The 24,500-nt window shown below is 47.8% G+C and overlaps 3 protein-coding genes across 18 annotated transcripts in view; 2 read left to right on the forward strand and 1 right to left on the reverse strand.

Annotated features, from left to right (window-relative positions):
• The first annotated feature begins 158 nt into the window (after nucleotides 1-158).
• Nucleotides 159-3,955, forward strand: LOC101026133 (mitochondrial chaperone BCS1). Of its 7 annotated transcripts, none has more exons than XM_009183072.1 (8): nucleotides 159-241; nucleotides 1,433-1,801; nucleotides 1,900-2,039; nucleotides 2,250-2,444; nucleotides 2,688-2,751; nucleotides 3,008-3,177; nucleotides 3,381-3,498; nucleotides 3,646-3,955. In XM_009183072.1, exons 2-8 carry the CDS (start codon nucleotides 1,482-1,484, stop codon nucleotides 3,896-3,898), a joined length of 1,260 nt encoding a protein of 419 aa, XP_009181336.1. In that variant the 5' UTR covers nucleotides 159-241; nucleotides 1,433-1,481; the 3' UTR covers nucleotides 3,899-3,955. The 7 variants fall into 7 exon arrangements, with proteins under 7 accessions (XP_009181336.1, XP_017802479.1, XP_009181335.1 ...); XM_009183071.3 differs by lacking the exon at nucleotides 159-241 and adding an exon at nucleotides 248-906; XM_009183073.3 differs by lacking the exon at nucleotides 159-241 and adding an exon at nucleotides 248-414.
• A 751-nt stretch (nucleotides 3,956-4,706) lies between these two features.
• RNF25 (ring finger protein 25) lies at nucleotides 4,707-12,207 on the reverse strand. The gene is made up of 10 exons (XM_003907960.4): nucleotides 12,079-12,207; nucleotides 9,076-9,150; nucleotides 8,710-8,812; nucleotides 8,550-8,617; nucleotides 8,384-8,453; nucleotides 7,052-7,123; nucleotides 6,811-6,954; nucleotides 5,988-6,080; nucleotides 5,572-5,706; nucleotides 4,707-5,368 (listed from the first exon to the last, which is right to left on the reverse strand). Exons 1-10 carry the CDS (start codon nucleotides 12,117-12,119, stop codon nucleotides 4,790-4,792), a joined length of 1,380 nt encoding a protein of 459 aa, XP_003908009.1. The 5' UTR covers nucleotides 12,120-12,207; the 3' UTR covers nucleotides 4,707-4,789.
• STK36 (serine/threonine kinase 36) overlaps nucleotides 12,173-24,500 on the forward strand; it is a 31,305-nt gene continuing 18,977 nt past the window's right edge. For 2 of the 10 annotated variants that reach the window (XM_031651532.1, XM_031651539.1), the window contains exons 1-10: nucleotides 12,230-12,416; nucleotides 12,891-13,063; nucleotides 13,773-13,913; nucleotides 14,027-14,104; nucleotides 15,485-15,615; nucleotides 16,165-16,414; nucleotides 19,293-19,386; nucleotides 19,686-19,855; nucleotides 20,019-20,206; nucleotides 20,736-20,835. In XM_031651532.1, coding sequence (XP_031507392.1) covers nucleotides 12,980-13,063; nucleotides 13,773-13,913; nucleotides 14,027-14,104; nucleotides 15,485-15,615; nucleotides 16,165-16,414; nucleotides 19,293-19,386; nucleotides 19,686-19,855; nucleotides 20,019-20,206; nucleotides 20,736-20,835 — 1,236 coding nt within the window. In that variant the 5' untranslated portion in view covers nucleotides 12,230-12,416; nucleotides 12,891-12,979. Of the gene's footprint in view, nucleotides 12,188-12,229; nucleotides 12,417-12,466; nucleotides 12,569-12,778; nucleotides 12,855-12,890; nucleotides 13,064-13,772; nucleotides 13,914-14,026; nucleotides 14,105-15,484; nucleotides 15,616-16,164; nucleotides 16,415-19,292; nucleotides 19,387-19,685; nucleotides 19,856-20,018; nucleotides 20,207-20,735; nucleotides 20,836-24,500 lie in introns of those variants that run through there. The other 8 variants (XM_031651538.1, XM_031651536.1, XM_031651533.1 and 5 more) reach the window with 8 other exon arrangements.

Consider the following 24,500-nt stretch of genomic DNA (forward strand, 5'->3'; position numbering starts at 1 on the left):
TTCCTCTTGCTGGCTGCCGGGGTACTCTATGTTTTCTCTCTCTGGTTTTTCCCGCCCTCCACCCCAACTCCAGCCCTGAAGCCGGAGAAGCACCATCGAGAGCTCTGGGATAGAGTGGCGTGGGCTTCTTGGTGGGTGTGGCGGGAAGTCGATGAAAGGACCCGGGGCGGGGCCGAGCGCAGCTTCCCCAAAGTGCAGGCGCGGTGAAACCATCGACACAGAGGGCCAGAGAGTCGTATCGGTGAGAAGGCTGAGCGACGGATTACCCCAAAGCATGTGGCTGGAGGCGCGAGCTGGGGTGTGGGCGAGGTTCCTGAGTGTCGCGGAGGGGCCGGAGGCGGGAGAGCTTTGTCTGTGGCCTTCCATGCATAGGTGTTTTGGAATTCTGGATACCAATTCTGAGGCTCAGCCGAGGTCTCTGCTGTCAGCTCATCTCCCTGCATGCCAGGGGCAGGGCAAAGTGGCCGGGGTTCAGGATTGGAGGAGAGGTGTACTAGAAACAACTTCGCGCTTATCCCTCAGGATCTTATTGTCTACAATGTGACGATCCGTGGAGAAAGTAGCAGATGGGCAGATTTTCAGTTGGGGAGAATGAGAGAGAAAAGAACGGGCATTCCGAGCCAAGAGAACTGCATGAACAAGGAGTTGGGAGGTTGCTTACTTGTTGAACATATTTGTTGTGTATTTGCATATTTACTGAACAGGTAGTGTTGGGAGCTAATGCATGAAAGGTAGGTGGGCGCCTTTTGTAGAGGGCCTTGAGTACCAGGCTGAGTTTGTACCCAGTTCAGGGGTCTGTTGGGAGCCAGTCATTGAAGGTGCTGGAGCAGAGAGAGATACGGAATTGGAGCTTATCCCTATGATGAAAGATCTGGACCCTTTTGTAGCTGTTCCGTGAAGCCGGAGGTGAAGACCTTTTAAAATGCCATTTCAAGAACTATGATTTTAAAGACAGTTTAGGTGGGAGGTAATAAAGGTATAAACAGGACATTAGATATTGGGGATGTAAGGGTGAGGATATTTGAAGGACATTACTCATAACAAGGCATAGGGTTACTGACAAGTCAATGGATGCTTCTCCCTTGCTGACTGCAGCCAGTGAGCCCCTTTTTATCAAAGCTGGTCCCAGGGACGACAAAAATCTTGTCCATCCATTATCCTGATGGATGGAAGCCAGTTTATATAGCTCTTTTTGGTTTAAGGCATCTCCAGACATGGTCCTCTGGTAGGAAACAGGTATAAGTAGACTAATGAAGGGCAAAATGGGATGAGGGGCCTGGAGTCTCCACCCTTGCATTCCAACACTACCCTTACCCCACAAAAGGAGGATATTGACCCACACAGTAGTGCTGACCTGTGGGCAGGGCTGGGGAGGTCCAGTTTCTAAAGTAATCTTGTGCTTTGTCCCTTCTCCACTGTTCCCCACCCCTAGGTTTTTGTAACATCCCAGGGCCTGTAAGGTTTGGTGTTTCCCTTTCAAGATGCCACTTTCAGACTTTATTCTGGCCCTGAAGGACAATCCCTACTTTGGGGCTGGATTTGGGCTGGTGGGTGTGGGCACAGCCCTGGCCTTGGCCCGGAAGGGTGCCCAACTGGGCCTGGTGGCATTCCGGCGCCATTACATGATCACACTGGAAGTCCCTGCTCGAGACAGGAGCTATGCCTGGTTGCTTAGCTGGCTCACCCGCCACAGTACCCGTACTCAGCACCTCAGTGTCGAGACTTCGTACCTTCAGCATGAGAGCGGCCGCATTTCCACTAAGTTTGAATTTGTCCCCAGCCCTGGAAACCACTTTATCTGGTAAAGTTGGGAGCTAGGGAGGGCTGTGCGAGTAGAAAAGAATGATGGAAGCTGGGTTTGACCCATTCACTCACTCTTTTTTGATCGTTCTTATTCAGGTATCGGGGGAAATGGATCCGGGTAGAACGAAGTCGAGAGATGCAGATGATAGACTTGCAGACGGGAACTCCTTGGGAATCTGTCACCTTCACGGCCCTGGGCACTGACCGAAAGGTTTTCTTCAACATCCTGGAGGAAGGTGTGGGATGGCACAGGCAGGCTTTCTCGGGACATTGCAGGGATGGGGACATTTGACATCAGATGAGCAGTTTGGAGAGGTGGAATAAGCAGGCTGTGGTGAGCCCATGGGAACAGGGGGCCAGAAGGAAGCTGTTTGGCTCAGCTCCACCTAACTGAAGAATCAGCCATGGTGAAGAGAATTACTGGCTTTATCTCTTCTCCTTCCCAGCTCGAGAGCTAGCCTTGCAGCAGGAGGAAGGGAAGACCGTGATGTACACAGCTGTGGGCTCTGAATGGCGTCCCTTTGGCTATCCACGCCGCCGGCGACCACTGAATTCTGTGGTTCTGCAACAGGGTCTGGCTGACCGAATTGTCAGAGATGTCCAGGAATTCATCGATAACCCCAAGTGGTACACTGACAGAGGTGAGAAGCAGCTGGGGTCTCGGCTGTGCTGTTTTTGACATTTTTAGAGGGGACAGGTTGGTCTCTGGCCAGATGAGGTGATATAAAGCTCTAGTCCAATTCCCAGAGATTAAGAGGAATGAAAAGTTGTGTATGAGAATGATTTACTTCTGTACCAAGATTATCAGGCTTCCAGGGGCCAGGGCTGGGAATGAACATGGATATATGGGGCAAAAGACATGATCATCCTGGCTCTATCCCTAGGCATTCCCTACAGACGTGGCTACCTGCTTTATGGGCCCCCTGGTTGCGGAAAGAGCAGTTTTATGTGAGTATTCAAAATTTCTCTTAACTTGGCAAAATGAAGCCTTTTTGGAAACGCTGGGCTGATGGGGTTGGAAAGGGAAATGAATCTGGGAACTGGGGACCGGGGACCAGGATAAACATGAAATGTGTGGAACATTAGGGTGTGAGGTAGAAATCAGGCCTCTGAGACACATGTCCCCAGACTGTGAGGAGAGTAGCTGGGCCTGAGGAAGCATTTCCAGGTTGCCTGCTACTTCCTGCCATCCCATCCTCCATAGCACAGCCCTGGCTGGGGAACTGGAGCACAGCATCTGCCTGCTGAGCCTCACGGACTCTAGCCTCTCTGATGACCGGCTCAACCACCTGCTGAGCGTGGCCCCGCAGCAGAGCCTGGTGCTCCTGGAGGATGTGGATGCTGCTTTTCTCAGTCGAGACTTGGCTGTGGAGAGTAAGTGAGGGGTTCTGGAGGAAGGGGAGTGAGTAACTGTGGAACAGGGGAAGAAAACAGAAATCCAGAGGGCTGGTGGAGGATGCCTGGGTTAGTGACAAGAGCCCATGAGACGCATGGATAAGTAGGGGAACATAGTGGGGCATGCTGATTTTATGCTGGGCTATGACTACTCATGCTTCCTTATCTTTGCCTTCCTCCAGACCCAGTCAAGTACCAAGGCCTAGGTCGCCTCACCTTCAGTGGACTGCTCAATGCCTTGGATGGTGTGGCTTCCACTGAGGCCCGCATTGTGTTCATGACCACCAACCACGTTGACAGGTAGGAAGGAGCCAAGCATCCTGAGACTGAGGCAAGAGCCCACCCACTCCCCTAGTGCCTTGGGAGGAACAGGAGGTCGAGGAGCCATCTCTGTTGGGTACTAGTGTGACCACTGCCTGTGACTCTGCTTTCCCTATCTTCTCTCAGGCTGGACCCCGCCCTGATACGCCCCGGGCGAGTGGACCTGAAGGAGTATGTGGGCTACTGCTCACACTGGCAGCTGTCCCAGATGTTCCAGAGGTTCTATCCAGGGCAGGCACCTTCCTTAGCTGAGGACTTTGCAGAACGTGTCCTTCAAGCTACAACCCAGATCAGTCCTGCCCAGGTGCAGGGCTACTTCATGCTGTATAAAAATGACCCTGTGGGGGCAATTCACAATGCTGAGTCTCTGAGGAGGTGATCAGGCTGGGCTCAGCTCAGCTCTCCTCCTTTAGTTCAATAAACATCTGCCACACTACTCTGCTCTCATCTCCCTTTATCACTGAATTGGTACTTGAGTAAGACAGGGGCTGCAATCACAGGTGTAGAGGACTACGTGCTCGCAAATGAGACGTTCCCGATAAGTCCTGCTCTTGCAAACGAAGCAAGGTGTTCCCAATAAGTCCTGCTCTTGCAAACGAAGCAGGGTGGTGGGGGCTTGTTTATGTGTAAACATCTTGAAAATCCAGAAAGTCAGGGAAAGGTCAGAAAAACAACAATGTGTCTTGTGACTTGGCAACATTCCACAAACGACTGTATAAAATAAAGCAGAGTGCGCCATTCGAGGCGGCCGCCATGTCTGTCTTGTCTTGTGTTGTCTTGTGTGTTCATTCCTTTGTTTAGGAAACACGCGGACCCCAACACACAGGTGCTTATAGGGATCAGCCAGGCAACCAGACACACAAATGATGGGGCACAGCCTAAAATAAAGAGATGAGACACAAAACGGGAAACTAAATTCCTCTACCTAAAGGCATTCTATGTATATAAATAATGGACAGGCGTGGATGTGTACACAATGGGTTGTTAATGGTGGGTCCTAAGGACTCTGCTTACATGCTGACATCCCACTAGTTTTCCCTGAAACCCACTATACTAGCTGCTGAGATGTCAGACCCTCTACCCAGCTCTTTGGAGAATAGACTTCAGAGTGAAGTTGGGGACTGCTCTGCCACACCCCAATCTTACTAGGAATTGAGAAAAAGAGCCATTCCTCACAGGCTAGGTGCTGCTGAGCAAAGAAAGCCAAACAAGGCCAAATACCTTTATTGCCCCCCTCCCATCCCCAATTCCCTGTCCCCCACATGTCCTGCTAGGAACCATCCTCAGATTCCAGGCCCAGGGGCTCCCTCCGAGTACCAGGCCGGTATGCTCCCTGGCCCCGAGGCAGGCGGGGGTAGGAAGAACCCGGTGTCCGGCCTTTAGAGCGCTCCCAGCGAACACAGTCCCGAGTCCTGCGGGATGGGGGGCCCTGCCAGCTGCCAGGCCCCTTCTCTTGTGGAGGACCTTCAACTCCTTGGCTATGGGGTTCTGGCTTTAGGTCCATGGGCTCCTTGAGGGGCCCCTCAGGAGATGGCAGTTCCTGGGTGTCACGGGTACCTTTAGGGGCGTGGCACTCCCCTCCCTTTGGGTGCCTCCGTTCGGGCTGTCGCCAGGGACCTCGACTGGGCTTGGGGGGATCTAGCATAGCTTTCTGGGTTTCGCCCAACCTTTGCTGATTTGACCCAGCCCCTGGAATCTTCTCACACATGTACTGGGTTGCCACAGGCAGAGGAGTTGGCAAGGTGGACTGGACAGCTGATAAGGTGGACAGTTCTGCTGCAAGGGTGCTGGGTGGTTGGGATCCTTTGGAGACATCTACAGCTGACTCAGGTTCCGCAGGGGTAGGAGGCTAGAAAGAAGTGACAAGATGCAGTGAGGGAGATGCAGCTCCTCGAGGCAGGGAACTACAGGCCCCTCTCCTACTATCTGGGCTGACCATGATCAGCCTATCATCTCCGTGGTTAGAACAAAGCTCACTCTGGGGCCATGGCCGATTGGGGTTTGTAGGAAGGCTGGTGGCATTACGGGACGACTGGGAAACCCTTCCCTCACCTGCTGAAGGCTGATGAAGTAACGGTTTCGCTCAGCCTCAAGGTCAATGATTCCCCCCCGTTCCTGCTGCCTCTGGTAGAGCCGCTTGCGTTCTTCTTGCTGGCGCAAGCTCTCTGCACTGGGCTGGTACAGCTCCTGGAAGGAAGAATGGCAGAGAGGAAATAATGAACAGCAGAAGGCAGACTCAAATCCCTACTCCTCCGAGGCTGCCTCAGGAGATCTGCATTGGTTTTGCCCCTCAGGTCTGGGCTCCCAGAGTCTTAGGCTCCCACTAGTGGGGGATGTGGCTTTGCAGAGAGGTCCTAGGCAGTTCAAGCCCAATTTCAGAGATCCCATTTGACACAGACAAGATGCCATTCCTTACTCTTTAGAAAATGCCATTACTCCTGGCTCAGACTGGAAGAAAGACCCCTTACCATGGGCTGTTGGGGTTCAGGGGCTGCTTTCAGCGAGGCAAGATCATAAACGAGGGGCTCTCTGCACACTGGACACTGCACACCGACTTCCTTCTAAAAAAGAGGAAAAATCATATGCCTGTGTCACAGCCCAGGATGTCCCCTGGTGCTGACCCATCAGCCAACCTAATCTGCAGAGGGCTGGGACTAAAGGGCACAGGGACACTAGTTCAGCAGTGAGTTGGGACAGAGCACGGGTTGTCTAACTAGAGATCTGGGAACCCCCTGAAACTGCATGCAATATGTAAGTGTATAGAAGGATGCCCTGGCCAGGCACGGTGGCTCGCGCCTGTAACCCCAGCACTTTGGGAGGCCACGGCAGGCAGATCACTTGAGGTCATGAGTTTGAGACCAGCCTGGCCAACATGGTGAAACCCCATCTCTACTGAAAATATAAAAATTAGCTGGGCATGGTGGCTCATGCCTATAATCCCAGCTACTCAGGAGGCTGACGCAGGAGGATTGCTTGAACCCAGGAGGCAGAGATTGCAGTGAGCCGAGGGCTTGAACCCAGGAGGTGGAGGTTGCAGTGAGCTGAGATTGCACTACTGCACTCCAGCCTGGGTGGCAGAGTGACACCCCATCTCAAAAAAAAAATACATAAAAAATAAAAAATAAAAAATAAAAGGATGCCCTTTTTTCTGGACAGAGGTAAGAGTTCATTAATCTCAAGGTTCTCTATGACCCTAAAAAGGTGAAGAGCCACTGGAGTGGAGGGATGGAAAGGTTGTGAAAGGCTGTGCCTAAGGGTGTCAGATGAGCGTGCAGGTCTGGTAAGGTCTACCTGTTTGGTTGCAGCATGCTGCCGTTCCTGTTCCTGCTCCTGTCCTTGTGCCTTCAGCTCTTGCTCCATGTGCTGGATGTACCGAGCAAGGCAGTGGCAGTGGAAGTAGTGGTAACAGGGTGTTTTGGTAAAGGCCTCCTTCTCCTAGAGGGAAGGCAGATGTAGGGCACTAAGTCAGAGCTCTCTCACAGCCCTCATCTTGGTCCCAAGCAGAATGCCAGGTCCCAAGAGAGAAACCCACCTGGAAACCATAGAGGCAGATGACACACTGGCCATGAGGGATGTTGTTATCTGTGAGAATTTCCTTCCCTTTCTGAGGAGAGAAGACACTGATTAAACAGGGGGTTAGGGGGAAGAATGGTGAGCAAGGCCTGTCTACTACTCCTAGGAGTGACTGGCTGGACTTGGCTCCTACCAGGCCAGTTTGTTACCTTGTGTTTATGCATTTCTGTCTTGGTGATGCTCCCTCTGCTGGGAATCAATCCTTCTCCACGTCTCTGCCCCTCCCCCAAAATTTGATCTTCCTGGTTTCAAAATTCAACCTAATTGTTTTTCCTTTCATTAAGTCACTTTTAATATATCTTGGAGATGAAAATAATACACCTTGAGAGAAAAAAATGTTCAATTAAAACTCATCTTCTGGGAGGCCTTTCTTGATTAGTCCCCTTCAGTATCATTCCCCCATGGGGCAATGAGTTTGTTCTAAGTCAGCTTTCAGAAAGCATGTCAAAGCATGGACAACCCGAATGGACAGAAAATTCATAAGGCATTGAGTTGGGCTGTGAACTATGCATTTGAATTGTTATTTGAACAGCTAATAGTGTACTCTGGAATTCCACAAAGTCCAAGGCTGCATTGTGGAGGCCTGACCTAGGACTGCTACAGTGGCCTATCAAACCCACTCTCTTTGACTCTCGGCCACCCACCTTCATTCTATTCTGAACATTTTTCTTAAAAATTTAAACTAGGAGAGGCTGGGCATGGTGGCTCATGCCTATAATCCCAGCACTTTGGGTGGCCAAGGCAGGTGGATTATCTGAAGTCAGGAGTTCAAGACTAGCCTGGCCAACAAGGAGAAACCCCATCTCTACTAAAAATACAAAATTAGCTGGGTGTGGTGGTACATGCCTGTAATCCTAGCTATTTGGGAGGCTGAGGCAGGAGAATCACTTGAACCTGGGAGGCAGAGGTTGCAGTGAGCTGAGATCACACCACTGCACTCCAGCCTGGATGACAGACTAAGACTCAAAAAATAAATAAATAAATAAAATAAAAATAAAAAATAAACTAGAGGAAAATAAGACTGTACTTAATTTTATATTTTTAATCTCAAACAGCAGAAGTTTTCCGTGTATATTGGAGCTCCAGGTGTTGCTTCATGTGGGTTGTTTCACTAAGCAGTGTCTTTCGGGAAGTTTCTCAAATAGAAGAGTCTCATTTCTCTGGGTTAATTTAGGTCTTACTTAATGATTCCAGATCTATTTAAGATTCTAGGCCCATGGTTTCCCTTTTACAGCTAGAAACTGCTCTAGCTCGAAGGAAAGAACATATCCCAGACTAGCGCACCTCTTACCTCAATGAGTTCATAGAGCATCGCTGCGCCCAGCCCGGCCTTGGCCACATGGCCCAGCGCTTGTAAGATCCTGGAGGAAGAGGGCAAACCACATATTAGGCCTGCCCATTTCCGTCACTGGGCAAAGCTGTAACTGAGCTTTCCCTGTTTGACAGGTTCAACTTACGTGTGGATCTGTTCATCTGAAAGTCCTCGGGGATTTCGGATAGAGATCTGTGGCACCTCATGGGGATACTAGTGGGGGCAAATAACAAGTTACTGCTGAAGTGATCCACCCCAGGGACTCTCCCCTTCCTCCCTTTGCTGCCACAGAGTAGGGGCTTCACCTCTGCTGGGACCTGAAGCACCAGAGTGAAGCAGACATACTGTGAATCCTGGTCCTCTGCAGTGGCAGGATGCAAAGTGATGTAGATCTCCCACGGTGAAGTTCTGCAGGTGGATCAAGTAGAAACGCAGATGTGACTGTGTAAGGACTTGGGGGCTGGGGAGGATGGGGTTGAGACAGTAAAGTGGGCAAAGAAAGTACACACTGGACTCTTTCTTTTGGGGTAGGATTAAAGGAATAGCTTTTGTCTACACAAGAGAAATATTATCTCTGAATCAAGGCTTACACTGTCTTAAGACCCAGATTCGGCATAGAACCTCTCCTCATTACTAGGGGGACTCCTGCCCACCGCTGGTTGAATACATACCTGCCATTTCCTTTAATCACCTGTAGTTCATCCAGATAGATGGACTCCAACACTTCAACTTCAGAGGGAAGGACCCTAGAGAGACAGGAGTAGACTGACTCACCATTACAACTCTCCCTGTGGAAGTCTGCTAAGGCCAATAAACGCGGGCTTTGTAGAAAAATGGCAATCTACCAGAATGCATTTTCCTGCTAAACTCCTTAAAAACAAGGAAAATGTTACCTTAAGTTTTCAACTGGCCAAATAGGAGGCACAAAAATCAGAATTTTAAGCATTATTTCTGCCAAGAGATGAAGAAGTGGATTCCAGAAAAATAAAATGACTAACCAAGGCTTAACATAGGTAGAACTAGGCCCAGAGTCGGGTTTCCTGACTCCCTGTTTAAGTTTCATTCCCCTTAGTGGCTGACTTTCTGGTCTAGAGGTATGGCACCCATTTACTAGCATTAACGTTACCAATATTACTCCAGCCTTTCCCTACATCAATGTCCAGTGTGGATCCCAGTGCCTTGGCTACTGTCTACATACACTTTTAACACCAGTCACCCTAAGCCTTCTTAAAGGAGATAGCAACCTCAACACAACAGGTCTAGGGTGGTGTAAAGGCTGTGTTGTTATGGAAGAGCCAGCAGCCTCGGAGTTAGTAACAGGTACCAATCACTTACAAGCTATGCGATCTGGGAAGTGACCTCTCTGTAGGCTTAAGTTATCCTGTCTATCACATATAGATGATAACACCTACTCTCTAGGGTTACTATGAGGATAAAAGGTGATTTGTTTATATAAAGTACCTAATAGTATCTGGGCTATAGTAGCTAGTCTACATCCTCTTTTTCTTCCTGTCTGTATATAACCTTTTCCCTTAGAAGGAAGAGGGAAGGAGGGAGGTAGTAGAGTACTCTGGATGTATTTATGACCCTGGCTGTCTGGTTGATCTAGATCAGCCTGTTGAGGTTAGCATCCATGTTCCGATGTAAATCAGAGGACACACATGCTTAAGCATAGAAACAGTAGTTGTATTGAAATTGAAGCTGAGTGATCAGTTTGTGTCTACAGCTCTACCAGGTGATACATGGAAAAATGCATACTTTCCTTTCTCATACTGCTCTCTCTTCATTCTAAGAGTAAGGCTGCTCCAGCACGACTTATGTCAGTTGTTGTTAAGTCTTAGGCAGAAACTTCAAAATATAAAATACAAAGCTTTACACCTCACAGAAAATAGTGTAGTTTTGGCTGACATGGGATGGGAGTCTCACAGCACTACAGGCTGCTGCACTCACTGTTGTTCTCTCCATGGCTCAAGGTGTCTCCCCTGAATCTTAAAAGTTCCCCTGAACAGGTCAACTATAAGTTATCCCAGCACTTTGGGAGGCTGAGGTGGGAGGATCACTTGAGGCCAGGAGTTCGAGACCAGCCTGGGCAACAAAGCGAGACTATCTCTACAGAAAATAAAAAATTAGCTGGACACAGTGGTCCCAGCTACTTGGGAGGCTGAGGCAGAAGAATCGCTGGAGCCCAGGAGGTTGAGGCTGTAATGAGCCATGATCTTGCCACTGTACTCCAGCCTGGGTGACAAAGTAAGACTCCGTCTCTTAAAAAAAGAAAAGAAAAAGTTTCCCTGAACACTTTGAAAACCAGTAGTCTAGATAGTCTTAATAAAGGCCAGTACTAGCAGGGCTCCCTGAACCAATGTAACACTGAGGTGTAGCCTCAGGCAAGTGGCCCTTCAATACTTTGCCTACCCTAGTTATGTGGGTCCTGGATGGGATGCTGGTAAGGTGGTGACAACAAAATGGGGGAGAGGGGACTGAAGAATGTCCTAGTATAAAGAATCTAAGGTGTGGAATCAGATAGATGTGGATTTCTAGTCGCAATTTTCCACCTTTTGGCAAATCACTTTACTTCTTTGGGGCTCATCTAATCTTCCCAGGTGCCTGCACCTCAGTTATTAATGAAAAGGAGGCCGGGTGTGGTGGCTCACGCCTGTAATTCCAGCACCTTGGGAGGCTGAGGTGGGAGGATCACTTGAACCCAGGGGTTCAAGACTGGCCTGGCCAACATGGCAAAACTCGGTCTCTACAAAAAATACAAAATTAGCTGGGCTTGGTGGCACACACCTGTAGCCTCAGCTACTTGGAAGGCTGAGGCAGGAGGATCACCTGAGCCTGGGGAGGTTGAGGCTGCAGTGAGCCATAATCGCACCACCGCACTCCAGCGTGGGCGACAGTGAGACTCTGTCTCAAAAAACAAAACAAAACAAAACAAAAAAACAGACTTAAGTATATTACAAATCCATCGTGATCCTCTCAACTATTCTGAGGTAAATACCACACCCACTTTGTTTTTACAGCTGAGGACACTGACTCACAGAAGCTAGATGGCCTGGTCAGCATCACACAGCTAATAAAATGCGGAGTTAACCCACATTGATCCTACTTCCAAATCCCAGAGTCCTTCCATGTTCTAGTCTTTAGTTAAGAATGCTTGAGAGAAGGACTAGAGGGACTTTATGTGAGGTGTAAAGCTTTATTCAGACAATAGTCCTCACTAGTGCTGTGTGGGAGAGAGAAGGTTGAGGAAAGCGTCGGCGGAAAAACGCTGATCCAAGGAGAAAGGGGTACCGAACTGGAGGGCACTAGTTCTGAGAGGCGAAAGGGAGATGGGGAGGTCTGACGGGCAGGCATCCCCCAAAGCCCCTGAGAAAATTCATTTGAGGAGCATACAAAGGGATAGCGTGAAGCTGGAGGAAAGGGAATCGAACCGGATAAGGCGAGGCCTGAACTGGTCTGGCGGGCGCAGACCCGGTCTCTTCTCACTCAGATCAGCGCCCCTCCACCCTCCCGTTCCCCAGTCTAGAAGATCTCCCAGAGGAGATGTCAGCATCTCTGCCATCCCTCATCCTTCGCTCCACCCCACACGCCCGCCGTACGGACCGTCTGCGACAGCTGCTAGGCCTCTGGACTAGATCCAGACTGTCAGCCAAAGCCCATGCCCCCGAAGTTACCAGTCCTCCTCCCCTGCAGCTGCAGACGCAGACGCCGCCATGTCTTCACCGGCCCGCAGCCGGAACCGGAAATGCCCTTAGGGAAGTCGGAGGCGGAAAACTAAGAGGGGTGGGCAGCTAGCGTCGTTTCTAGGCAACCGCAGACTCCGGGTCCTTAGCCGGGCCTGATGGCCCAGAGGCAGTTCGGATGCGTCCCAGGAAGTGCCCATGTGTGGTCCGCCGTTCCTCCCACACCTCTGAGCGCCTTTGTCCTCTGAACTTCTCACCAGTTCTAGCGAGTAAAATTGTTAGAAAGGGAGCCACAAGAGACCGGCGAGAGGGGCGGGTGGAGAAGAATTGTAAGTCAGGCAACGTATGCAGGCAGCCAGAAGATATGGGGCTAAAGGCCAGGGAATCCGTCCCTGGGCCTGAGGAGCTTGGATCTCCTAGGCTGGGGATGAGAGAGGGTCCCTGGCTTGCGAAGCGCATGGGCCAGGGGGTCTGAGAGCAGGTGCTGAGGAATCTGGGAGTGGCAGGAACTTGGGGGAGACTCGGAGGAGCAGGGTTGGGTGGGCGATGCTAGGTTAAGAGAGCAGGGTCGAGTGGGCCAAGCTGGGTGAGGGAGAAGGGGGACCAGGTGTCAGGTGGGCATGGGGCCGGGTTGGGGACAGGAGGCTGAAAGTGGAGAGGAACTACAAAGAGATGCTGTGTTTGTTCCAAGATCGCATCATCTTTGCATCATTCTACCCTCCCATGTTTTTTGAGGCTTGGTCTTTGTGAAAAAGAGAAAAGGCAAGGTGGCTAACATTTTTCCTTTCCCATGCCCCAACTAGGCCTCCCAGATGTTGTGGAATTGTCCCTGGATCTATAGCTCTTCACCGTCTCTACCTTTTTCCTTCTAAGAGATTCTGAAACCTCTGTCATGGAAAAGTACCACGTGTTGGAGATGATTGGAGAAGGCTCTTTTGGGAGGGTGTACAAGGGTCGAAGAAAATACAGTGCTCAGGTATTGTACAAAGAGGGATACCTTTTGGGTGGGATTTGGTACCCCCAACTCCAGTGGAAAATGGGTCTAGAAGGGATGTATGTATACCAGTTTATATTCCTAAGGCATTGACTCTCTCATACTTCTTATGGAGTATAAGCTCTGAAGTTGTATTATTTGGGTATAAATTCCATCTCCACCGCTTTCTAACCCTAGAATTATGGACAAATTACTTAACTTCTCTATGTCTCAATTTCCTCATCTCTAGAATGGGGATAAGAACAGCAACTGATTGATGGCGTTTGAGATTAAGTATGTTGTCACATTAAATCAGTTAGTACAGTGCCTGGCTCTTAGTAAACAACAAATATTATTATTATTAGTCTCTAGCACACCATGTAGTAAGAGGTAAACCACTTGAACTCTATTATTTCCTCTTAATTTTTTTTCCTTTCCTTTCCCCTAAATCTCATCTTGACTGCTTTGGTCAAATCAGAACACTTCTCCTAGAAGGTGAGATGTTTTGCCCATGCAAAAAAGATGAGGAGTGGGGAAAGCCTGGATAAGGCCAGGGTACCATGGAGAAAATGGAAGCGGGAGACTGACAGAAATAATAAGAGTTATTCAAACACTCTAAAGGCTGACTTCTGGAGCTCTGAGATTAAGTCTGAAATTCTGGCTCTTTTCAGTAGTGTGATTAGGCATTAACTTTTCACCTTACCACTGACAGGTCGTGGCCCTGAAGTTCATCCCAAAATTGGGGCGCTCAGAGAAGGAGCTGAGGAATTTGCAACGAGAGATTGAAATAATGCGGGGTCTGCGGCATCCCAACATTGTGCATATGCTTGACAGCTTTGAAACTGACAAAGAGGTGTGCTTTGACAGTTTTGGGCCCTGTCTCCCCAAGCACAAGGGTTCCAGGAATTTCCCAACCTCAGAATACATGAATCTGGAGCCATCAGTGCCACTGCCTTCTCTCTGTAGGTGGTGGTGGTGACAGACTATGCTGAGGGAGAGCTCTTTCAGATTCTAGAAGATGATGGAAAACTTCCCGAAGACCAGGTATGCTTCCTGCCTTCAACTTCCCACCACCAACCTCTCTCCAGGTTAGGAACTGGTAGAGCAAGCTAAGGACACTGAGAGTCTCCATTTCTTCTCAGACTTCTGAGAAGAATATAAGAGTCTAGGTATATAGAGGCAGTGTGGTGTGGGAGTAAATTATATAAACATTAGAGCCAAAATATCTGAGTAGGAAGCTTGGCTCTGCACCTTCCTAGCTGGGTCTGCTTGGACAAGTTACTTTAATTTCTTTGTGCTTAGTTTCCTCATTTGTAAAATGAAGATAATAATCATGTTTGCCTGATAAGTCTATGGTGAAGAGTGATAAGTCATGTAATGTGTTTGAATAGTTGCTATTAACATTGTTGTTATTAGATACCTTTAGGGAAGAAGGACCAGTGAAATGGTACCAGAAAGAGGGCAGTAAGAATAAAGGTTGTGGTGAGTCAGGATTTGGCACCAGGACATAGTGGTTAGCAGTGGGATTTTGTTACACATATCCTCCAGCCACATTTATTCTAGGGGTTTCTCTGTACTCAAGCAAGTAGGCCCCCCTTGGGATTCATTATTGCAGCATTCCCTTTCCTTCTAAGCACTCACCACTATTTGTAAGTAATCTTTTTTTTATTATTTTATTTTTAATTGAATTTTATTTTTTGAGATGGAGTCTTGCTTTGTTGCCCAGGCTGGAGTGCAGTGGCACGATCTTGGCTCACAACAACCTCCGCCTCCTAGGTTCAAGCAATTATCATGCCTTAGCCTCCCCAGTAGCCGGGATTATAGCATGTGCCACCATGCCCAGCTAATTTTGTACTTTTAGTAGAGATGGGGTTTTACCATGCTGGCCAGGCTGGTCTCGAACTCCTGGCCTCAGGCGATCTGCCCGCCTCAGCCTCCCAAAGTGCTGGGATTACAGGCGTGAGCCACCATGCCTAATCACCATATTTGTTTTATCTGTCTTGATTGTTTGTCTGACTACTTTTCTTGAAAAAAGGCATTTTGTTTTATTTAATAACAGGTAATGTGTATTGAATATTTACTATGTGCCAGGCACCATTCTGAGTATTATTTTGCATGCTTTAACTCAATCCTTACAATAATCCACCAGGGTAGATGGTGTCAGTGTATAGATTGTCACCTTAGTTTGCCCATGGTCAAGCAGATAGTAAATGAGATTCAATAAATTTTTCTTGAATGAATGAATGAGCAAATGAAAGAGGGATTAAACAAGGGGAACAATAACTAAGAAAGGAATAGTGTGAAGCTCTGCGAGAAAGGGAAGGAAGAAAAGATTAGCAGTAATATTAGGAGAAGTTTTTGGATTTGTCAGCCAGCTGCTGCTTCTAACCTTTTTTTTCTTTCTCTCGCCTCTTTAACCTCTAGGTTCAGGCCATTGCTGCTCAGTTGGTATCAGCCCTGTACTATCTGCATTCCCACCGCATCCTACACCGAGATATGAAACCTCAGAACATCCTCCTTGCCAAGGGTGGTGGCATCAAGCTCTGTGACTTTGGGTAAAGATTCTAGCATCCATCTATGCTTCCAGTTCCACAGGGTATCTTTTTTTTTTTTTTTTTAATTTTTTTTGAAGGCGTTTCACTCTTGTTACCCAGGCTGGAGTGCAATGGCATGATCTCCGCTCACCGCAACCTCTGCCTCCCGGGTTCAAGCAATTCGACTGCCTCAACCTCCAGAGTAGCTGGGATTACAGGCGTGTGCCACCACGCCTGGCTAATTTTGTGTTTTTAGTAGAGACGGGGTTTCTCCATGTTGGTGAGGCTGGTCTCAAACTCCTGACCTCAGGTGATCTGCCCACCTCGGCCTCCCAAAGTGCTAGGATTACTCCACTGCGTCCGGCCCCACAGGGAATCTTAGACCGTACTCTTGATTTATTTGCGCCTCATTTTAGAACCAGAGCTGGAGATTGGGACTTCTGCTGGGTCTTCTGGAACCTAATCAAAGGTGCTCCCGCTGCTCCGGTTTGGAATATCTCTATGTTAGGTAGTAGTGACCAGGTTTAGAATATCTTTTCTCTTTCCATATCCATCCCGTTATCTTCGCAGATTTGCCCGAGCTATGAGCACCAACACAATGGTGCTGACGTCCATCAAAGGCACACCACTCTATATGTCTCCAGAGCTGGTGGAGGAGCGACCATACGACCACACAGCTGACCTCTGGTCTGTTGGCTGCATACTGTATGAACTGGCAGTAGGCACTCCTCCCTTCTATGCTACAAGCATCTTTCAGCTGGTCAGCCTCATTCTCAAGGACCCTGTGCGCTGGCCCTCAACCATCAGTCCCTGCTTTAAGGTAATGAATATTGAAAGGGAGATGGCTTTTACATTAGAAATCTGTCTCCCTCTACCTCTGTTCCTTTTTCCAAAATCCTTTTCCAGAGCTGAGTCGGGACTTTGCAGTTACTGAATTAATGGCTATGTTAGTCTGTTCTCGCATTGCTATACAGAACTGCCTGAGACTGGGTAATTTATAAAGAAAAGAAGTTTAGTTGGCTCACAGCTCCATAACCTGTACAGGAAGGATGGCTGCGGAAGCCTCAGGAAACTTACTATCGTGATGGAAAGCAAAGGGGAAACAGGCATGTCTTACATGGCAGATCAGGAGGAAGAGAGAGAAGGGAAAGGTGCTACACACTGTTTTTTTTTTTGAGACAGAGTTTTTTTTTTTTTTTTTTTTTGAGACGGAGTCTTGCTCTGTCGCCCAGGCTGGAGTGCAGTGGCGTGATCTCGGCTCACTGCATTCTACACCTCCCAGGTTCGTGCCGTTCTCCTGCCTCAGCCTCCCAAGTAGCTGGGATTACAGGTGCCCGCCACCACAACCAGCTAATTTTTTTGCATTTTTTAGGAGAGACAGGGTTTCACTGTGTTAGTCAGGATGGTCTCGATCTCCTGACCTTGTGACTCGCCTGCCTTGGCCTCCCAAAGTGCTGGGATTATAGGCATGAGCCACCGCTCCCACCCGAGACAGAGTTTTGCTCTTGTCCAGTCTGGAGTGCAATGGTGCGATCTCAGCTTACCACAACCTCCGCTTCCTGGTTTCTAGTGATTCTCCTGCCTCAGCCTCCCAAGTAGCTGGGATTACAAGCATGCACCACCATGCCCAGCTAATTTTGTATTTTTAGTAGAGACGGGGTTTCTCCATGTTGGTCAAGCTGGTATCGAACTCCCAACATCAAGTGATCCGCCTGCTTCAGCCTCCTAAAGTGCTGGGATCATAGGCTTGAGCCACCATGCCCAGCCAGTGCTACATACTTTTAAACAGCCAGATCTCGTGAAAATTCACTCACTGTCATGAGAACAGCAAGGGGGAAGTCCTGCCCCCGATCCAGTCACCTCCTACCAGGCCCCTCCTCCAACATTGGGGATTACAATTCAACATGAGATTTGGATGGGGACACAAATCCAAACCATATCAATGCCGGAGCTGGGCCAGGCAGCCTTGCTTTTCTACTGCAGGGTCTTATTCTGGGAGGGTGTTATAAAGTTTGCCAAACCTGAGAATGGTAACTCCAGTTCGAGCCAGGCTATGCTTTATTACAATGAAAAGGTAATTGGAAGATACCAGAGATAGATACTGGTCCTCTTGCATGCCATCTATTCCACTTATTTCCTGTCAGATGCAATGTTCACATTCTAGGTGTTGTCTACATAGCTTTCAGTCTAAAGCTATCAGAATGGTGAGAGCTGGTGGAGTTGGTTCAGTGATTAGGAGCAGATGATAGAGGTGGTGCCTACTCATTGTGACTAAGTCAGTAGGCCGGAGGAGGGAAGAGAGTTGGAGAGGAGTTGGACTTCTTTTCTATTTCTTTTTTTTTGAGATGGAGTCTTGCTGTATTGCCCAGACTGGAGTGCAATGGTGCAATCTCAGCTCACTGCAAGCTCTACCTCCTGGGTTCATGCCATTCTCCTGCCTCAGCCTCCCTAGAAGCTGGGACTACAGGTGCCCACCACCACACCCGGCTAATTTTTTGTAATTTTTAGTAGAGACGGGATTTCACCATGTTAGCCAGGATGGTCTCAATCTCCCAACCTCATGATCCGCCCACCTTGGCCTCCTAAAGTGCTGGGATTACAGGCGTGAGCCATTGTGCCTGGCCTCTATTTCTTTTTTAATTAATTAAATTAAAAAAAATTTTTTTAGAGACAGGGTCTCACCATGTTGCCCAGGCTTGTCTCAAACGTCTGGCCTCAAGCAATCTTCCTATCTCAATTTGTAAAGAGTTAGGATTACAGGCATGAGCCACTGCACCCAACCTTCTTTTATTTTATGTGGGGCAAGATTATAGATCTTCAATGGAATTTAAATGCAGTCTTCTGCCAGAGTGAAACCTCATTACAGCTTTGCCTTATCTGAGATGAAAAGGAACAACAAATTCCTCCCCTGTTGAGTTGAGGGGGCCCAAATAATTGTCAAGAATAATCTAAATGAAGGAACCTTAACTAGAGGAGGTGTGCATAGGATATTTATTCTCCCTATGGGCAGATACGCAGGTATCTCCAGCAAGATCCATAGTTATACAGATCACTTTGTTTTAGAACAGTGATCATAATCTACTAGTACCTCTGTTCCTATTTGAGGCCCAGTTGAGGATTTCCCCAAAGATTTCTGTTATGGTATATCCTTTTCAGAGACTGTCTCCCTATCTCTCCACCTCTGAAGACTTGCAAAAAGATTTCTGTTTTTGAGTACTCCCAAACACACCTTCACACAATTACTTGTGCGTGTGAGTGTGCTTTTTACCAAAAATGCATCTGTTCCTACCCAGCCACAAACAAACCATCGTCAAAGGGAGGGCAGCGTGAATAGTTTGGGAGTTCTTTGAATGTTTGCTGTCTGAAGATCATTATGAAGGTGACATCTCTTTCTCCCAGTGTTTTTTCTCCCTTCTTTACAAAGTTGGTGCATTAAAATTTGTTTTTACTTCTGGGGTTACAAAATGTCTGTGAGCAGGATTTAGGGTCCTGGCCCTAGGAGGTGAAACAGTGGTCTGTCCATGATTTCGGCCAGGAAAATGGGACCTGAACAAAGTTTTCAGAGGGCATGATCAAGAGCAGCTTATCTGCTGTGAGAATGGATATGGGATTCTTGGTTTGCCAGTTCTGCTGATAAGTTAGAGAGAGACTTAAGGGAAGGGAAAGAATGACTGATGGACTATTTTTTCTCTCTGTAGAACTTCCTGCAGGGACTGCTCACCAAAGACCCCCGGCAGCGACTGTCCTGGCCAGACCTCTTACATCACCCCTTTATTGCTGGTCATGTCACCAGTGAGTTGTCAGGGTTCCCAGGGCTCTTGTACTTCCCAGTACTTCCTCCAGACTACTTCCCTTTCCCTTCCCTGACCATCTAGATCTAACGTATCCTCTGTCCTCCACCAGGTTGAACTTTCTTCCTAGCCCTTTGCCTAACCTTTGCCACTTCCCTTGCAACCCCACTCTCTCTCTGTCACTTTTTCAAAATGATCTTCTTCCACAGAAGCCTGGAGACACTGAAGTTGTCCCTGGCCAAGTGGACATAGGGACTACGGCCCCCATGATCATGTCTTCCTCCTCTTCCCTCCCTGCAGTAATAACTGAGCCAGCAGGTCCAGATTTGGGGACTCCATTCACCAGCCGCCTACCCCCAGAACTTCAGGTCCTAAAGGACGAACAGGCCCATCGATTGGCCCCCAAGGGTAATCAGTCTCGCATCTTGACTCAGGCCTATAAACGCATGGCTGAGGAGGCCATGAAGAAGGTGTGTAGGGCAGACGAAAATATGTGAAATGACCAGGCTAGTGACTGGGGAGTTAGAGGAGGAGGGTGACTTTTAAGGGTTGGAGAAGGGCCATGAATAGCATTCATATTGTCCTATGGCAACCAAATAGCTCTGATCCAGTATTGCCCCCTACCTCCCATAGAAACATCAGAACACAGGACCTGCCCTTGAGCAAGAGGACAAGACCAGCAAGGTGGCTCCTGGCACAGCCCCTCTGCCCAGACTCGGGGCCACTCCTCAGGAATCAAGCCTCCTGGCCGGGATCTTAGCCTCAGGAATGAAGAGCAGCTGGGTTGAGTCAGAGACTGGAGAGGCGCCACCTGCACCTCGGTGAGAAGGGTATAGCTAGGTATTTATAGGGTGAGGTGTCTTGCATATCTTTGATGCTAGTCAAAGCAAATACAAAATAGTCCCTGTCACTAGCCACTGCCTAAATATGGGTAGAGCCTTGAGAGTCTGAGTCCTGGGTTCTTGGATTCTAATTATAGATGTTTTTCTGATTCATCAGGAAACTTGGGGACTTTCTCTTCTTTATGTACATTGACTGAAAGGTTGGCTGAAAGGGAAAGGATCATCTCCATCCAAGAGGGAAGATTGTTTTGAGTTGAGAGCCATAGGTGAAAACTGCAAAGTAGACTCGAGAATAAGCTTTAAAATAAGAAGACAGTTAAGGATATTTGTGTAGTAGTCAACATATCCTGTACTGGTCATATCCTACATCCCAGAAAGAAGTCTCCTCTAGTCAATCCTATATGGCTTTTTTCTCATTCCTATCATGGGCCTACAGAGAGGGACAAGTTAATGAACCCTAAGACTCCTAGGTTTGGAACCCATTCTACTCCCTGGCTTCCTCTGGCAGGGAAAACTGGACCACCCCAGATTGTGGACAAGCATTCCCAGAGGAGAGGCCGGAGGTGCTGGGCCAGCGGGGCACTGATGCCGTGGACCTGGAAAATGAGGTGAGCCCTAGGGGTTCTTACTGACTTTGTCTCTTTCATGGGATGTTGGGTCTAGTAGATGTTTTTCTAGAACAGTGATTCCCAGCTCCGTAAGTGTGAGCTCCCTTTGTGTTAAAAAGTATTGCTTTATTATTCATTTATAGATTTTAATTGCACAGTATCTGAAAATATAATTATTTAAAATGGAAACACATAGGTAAAAATGAAAGTCCTCACTGGGTCAGTCTCCAAGGTGACTAGTGTTATTAATTTAGTCTGTCTCCTTCCAAACTTTCTGTAATTTCACACACATGCATAAGCACACATAGACATTTATAGTTTGCTATTTTTACATTACTGAGTTTTATTATATGTATTGTTTTGCATCATACCTCTTTCACCGTATAATCTGGGATCTTTCTACACCAGAGCATGTAGTTTTACCATAATCCTTTTTTTTTTTTTTCTTTTCGAGACAGAGTCTCACCCTGTCGCCCAGGCTGGAGGGCAGTGGTGCAATCTTGGCTCATTGCAACCTCCGCCTCCTGGGTTCAAGCGATTCTCCTGCCTCAGCCTCCTAAGTAGCTGGGATTACAGGCACCCAACACCACACCTGGCTAATTTTTGTATGTTTAATAGAGATAGGGTTTCACCATGTTGGCCAGGCTAGTCACAAACTCCTGACCTCAGGTGATCTGCCCGCCTCAGCCTCCCAAAGTGCTGGGATTACAGGCGTGAGCCACTGTGCCCGGTCTACAATATTTTATTAATATGTTTTTTTTTTAGTTTTGCCTTTTTTTGAAATAATTTCAAACTTAAAGAATAATTTTGAAAATACCACAAATAATTCCTGTGTATACCCTTGTCTTAGTCTGTTTTGTGCTGCTATAACAGAATGGCTAAGACAGGGTAATTTATAAAGAACAGAAATTTATTTCTCACAGTTCTGGAGTCTGGAAAGTTCAAGATCAAGGTACCAGCAGATTGGGTCATAGTCTCCAGGAGGGTGCCCCAAATGCCCAGTCCTTTAGAGGGGAAGAATGCAGTGTCCTCACTTTGCAGAAGTGCAGAAGAGAATGAACCCACTCCTGCAAGGCCTTCTTATAGCATCAGTCCATTCTTGAAGGCAGAGCCCTTGTGACCTAAACACTTCTGATTAGGCGCTGCCTCGTAACACTGGTGCAATGGGGATTAAGTTTCTAACACGTGAGTTTTGGAGAGGACAGAACATTCCAACCATAGCAACACTTTTTATTTTTTTGAGATGGAGTTTTTCTCTTGTTGCCCAGGCTGGAGTGCAACGGCACGATCTTGGCTCACTGCAACCTCTGCCTCCTGGGTTCAAGCAATTCTCTTGCCTCAGCCTCCCAAGTAGCTGAAATTACAGGCATGTGCCATCACGCCCAGCTAATTTTGTATTTTGAATAGAGATGGGGTTTCACCATGTTGGCTAGGCTGGTCTCGAACTCCTGACCTTAGCTGATCTGCCTGCCTCAGCCTCCCAAGTGCTGGGATTACAAGCTTGAGCCACCACACCCAACACTTTTACCCCAAATTCATCAGTTGTAAAACTTTTGTCTACTTTGCTTTACCATTCTCTCTCTCCCTATGGACATAGCATCTTTCTGAATCATTTTAGGGTAAATTGTACACATGCCCCTTTACCCCTAAATACTTTAGTGCATATTTCCTAAAACAAGATCCTTCACTTACACTACCACAGTACAATTATGAAAGTCAGAAATTTAACATTGATATGATACTATTAAGATAGATTAATAATCTATAATCCTTATTCAAATTTTGCTAATTGCTTCAGTAATGTGCTTTATGAAAATTTTTTTTCTGCTCCACGATCCAATCCAGTATCACACATTACATTATTTGTTTATTTATTTATTTAGCAGGATCTTATTCTGTTGCCAGCGTGGAGTGCAATGGGTGCGATCTCGCCTCACTGTAACTTCCGACTCCTGAGCTCAAGCAATTTTCCTGCCTCAGCCTTCTGAGAAGCTGGGACTAACAGGCACCTGCCACTACGCCTGGCTAATTTTTGTATTTTTTTTAGAGAGAAGTTTTCGCCATATTGTCCAGGCTGGTCTCGAACTCTTGGACTCAAGTGATCCACCTCCCTCGGCCTCACAAAGTGCTGGGATTACAGTGAGCCACTGCACCCAGCCCACACATTGTGTTTAGTTGTTATGCCTCCTTAGTCTCCTTGAATCTGGAACAGTTCTTGTCTGTCTTTGTATTTAATGACTGATAGTTTTGAGGTACATGTCAGTTATTTTGTAGAATATTCCTCAAATTGATTATTTCCTCATGAATAGATTCAGGTTGTATATATTTTTGTAGGAATACTACATAAGTGATACATCCTCAGTACCACAATCTTTTTATTTATTTATTTGAGACAGTGTCTCATTCTGTCACCTGGACAACAGGGTGGAATGTAATGGTGCAATCATGGCTCACTACAGCCTTGAACTCATGGGGTCAAGCAATTCTCCCATCTCAGCCTCCTGAGTAGCTGAGACTACAGGTGTATGGCACCATGCCCGGCTATTTCTTTTTTTTTTTTAAGCGGAGTCTTGCTCTGTCGCCCGGGTTGCAGTGCAGTGGCACAATCTCGACTCACTGCAACCACCGCCTCCCGGGTTCTAGTGATTCTCCTGCCTCAGCCTTCTGAGTAGCTGGGATACAGGCGCATACCACCACGCCCTGCTAATTTTTGTATTTTTAGTAGAGACAGGGTTTCACCATGTTGGTTGGGCTGGTCTTGAACTCCTGACCTTGTGATCTGCCTGCCTTGGCCTCCCAAAGTGCTGGGATTACAGGCATGAGCCACTGCACCGGGCTTATTATTATTATTTCTTTAAAGAGACAGAGCCTTACTATATTACCTAGGCCGGTCTCAAACTCCTGGCCTCAAGCAGTCCTCCTACCTCGACCTCCCAGTGCTGGGATTACAGGCATGAGCTAATATGCCCAGCCTCACAATCTTTTTGTCTTTGAGATGGAGTTTCACTCTTATTGCCCAGGCTGGAGTGCAGTGGCGTGATCTTGGCTCACTGCCACCTCTGCCTCCTGGGTTCAAGTGATTATCCTGCCTCAGCCTCCGGAATAGCTGGGATTACAGGCATCCACCACCACACCCAGCTAATTTTGTATTTTTAGTAGAGATAGGGTTTTTCCACGTTGGTCAGACTGGTCTCGAACTCCCAACCTCAGGTGATCTGCCTGCCTCAGCCTCCCAAAGTGCTGGGATTACAGGTGTGAGCTACTGCTCACACTGGCCCTTTTTTTTTTTTTCTGAGATGGAGTCTCGCTCTGTCACCCAGGCTGGAGTGCAGTGGCGCCATCTCAGCTCACTGCAAACTCTGTCTCCTGGGTTCAAACAATTCTCCTGTCTCAGCCTCCTGAGTAGCTGGGATTACATGCGTGTGCCACCATACCCAGCTAATTGGACTTGAACTCCTGAGCTCAGGTGATCTGCCAGTCTCGGCCTCCCAAAGTGGTGGGTTTATAGGCATGAGCCACGCGCCCGGCCCTCACAATCTTTTTAATAACCTCATAGTATTTTCCAATATGGATGGACCCTGGTTTATTCCCTTAGAATAACTTTATAATCCCTTATTCCCTTAGACTGACTTTATAATATTTTCCTTTTTAAAATTATTACAAAC

This window comes from Papio anubis, chromosome 10 (genome assembly GCF_008728515.1).
Source record: "Papio anubis isolate 15944 chromosome 10, Panubis1.0, whole genome shotgun sequence".
NCBI classification, from domain to species: domain Eukaryota; kingdom Metazoa; phylum Chordata; class Mammalia; order Primates; family Cercopithecidae; genus Papio; species Papio anubis.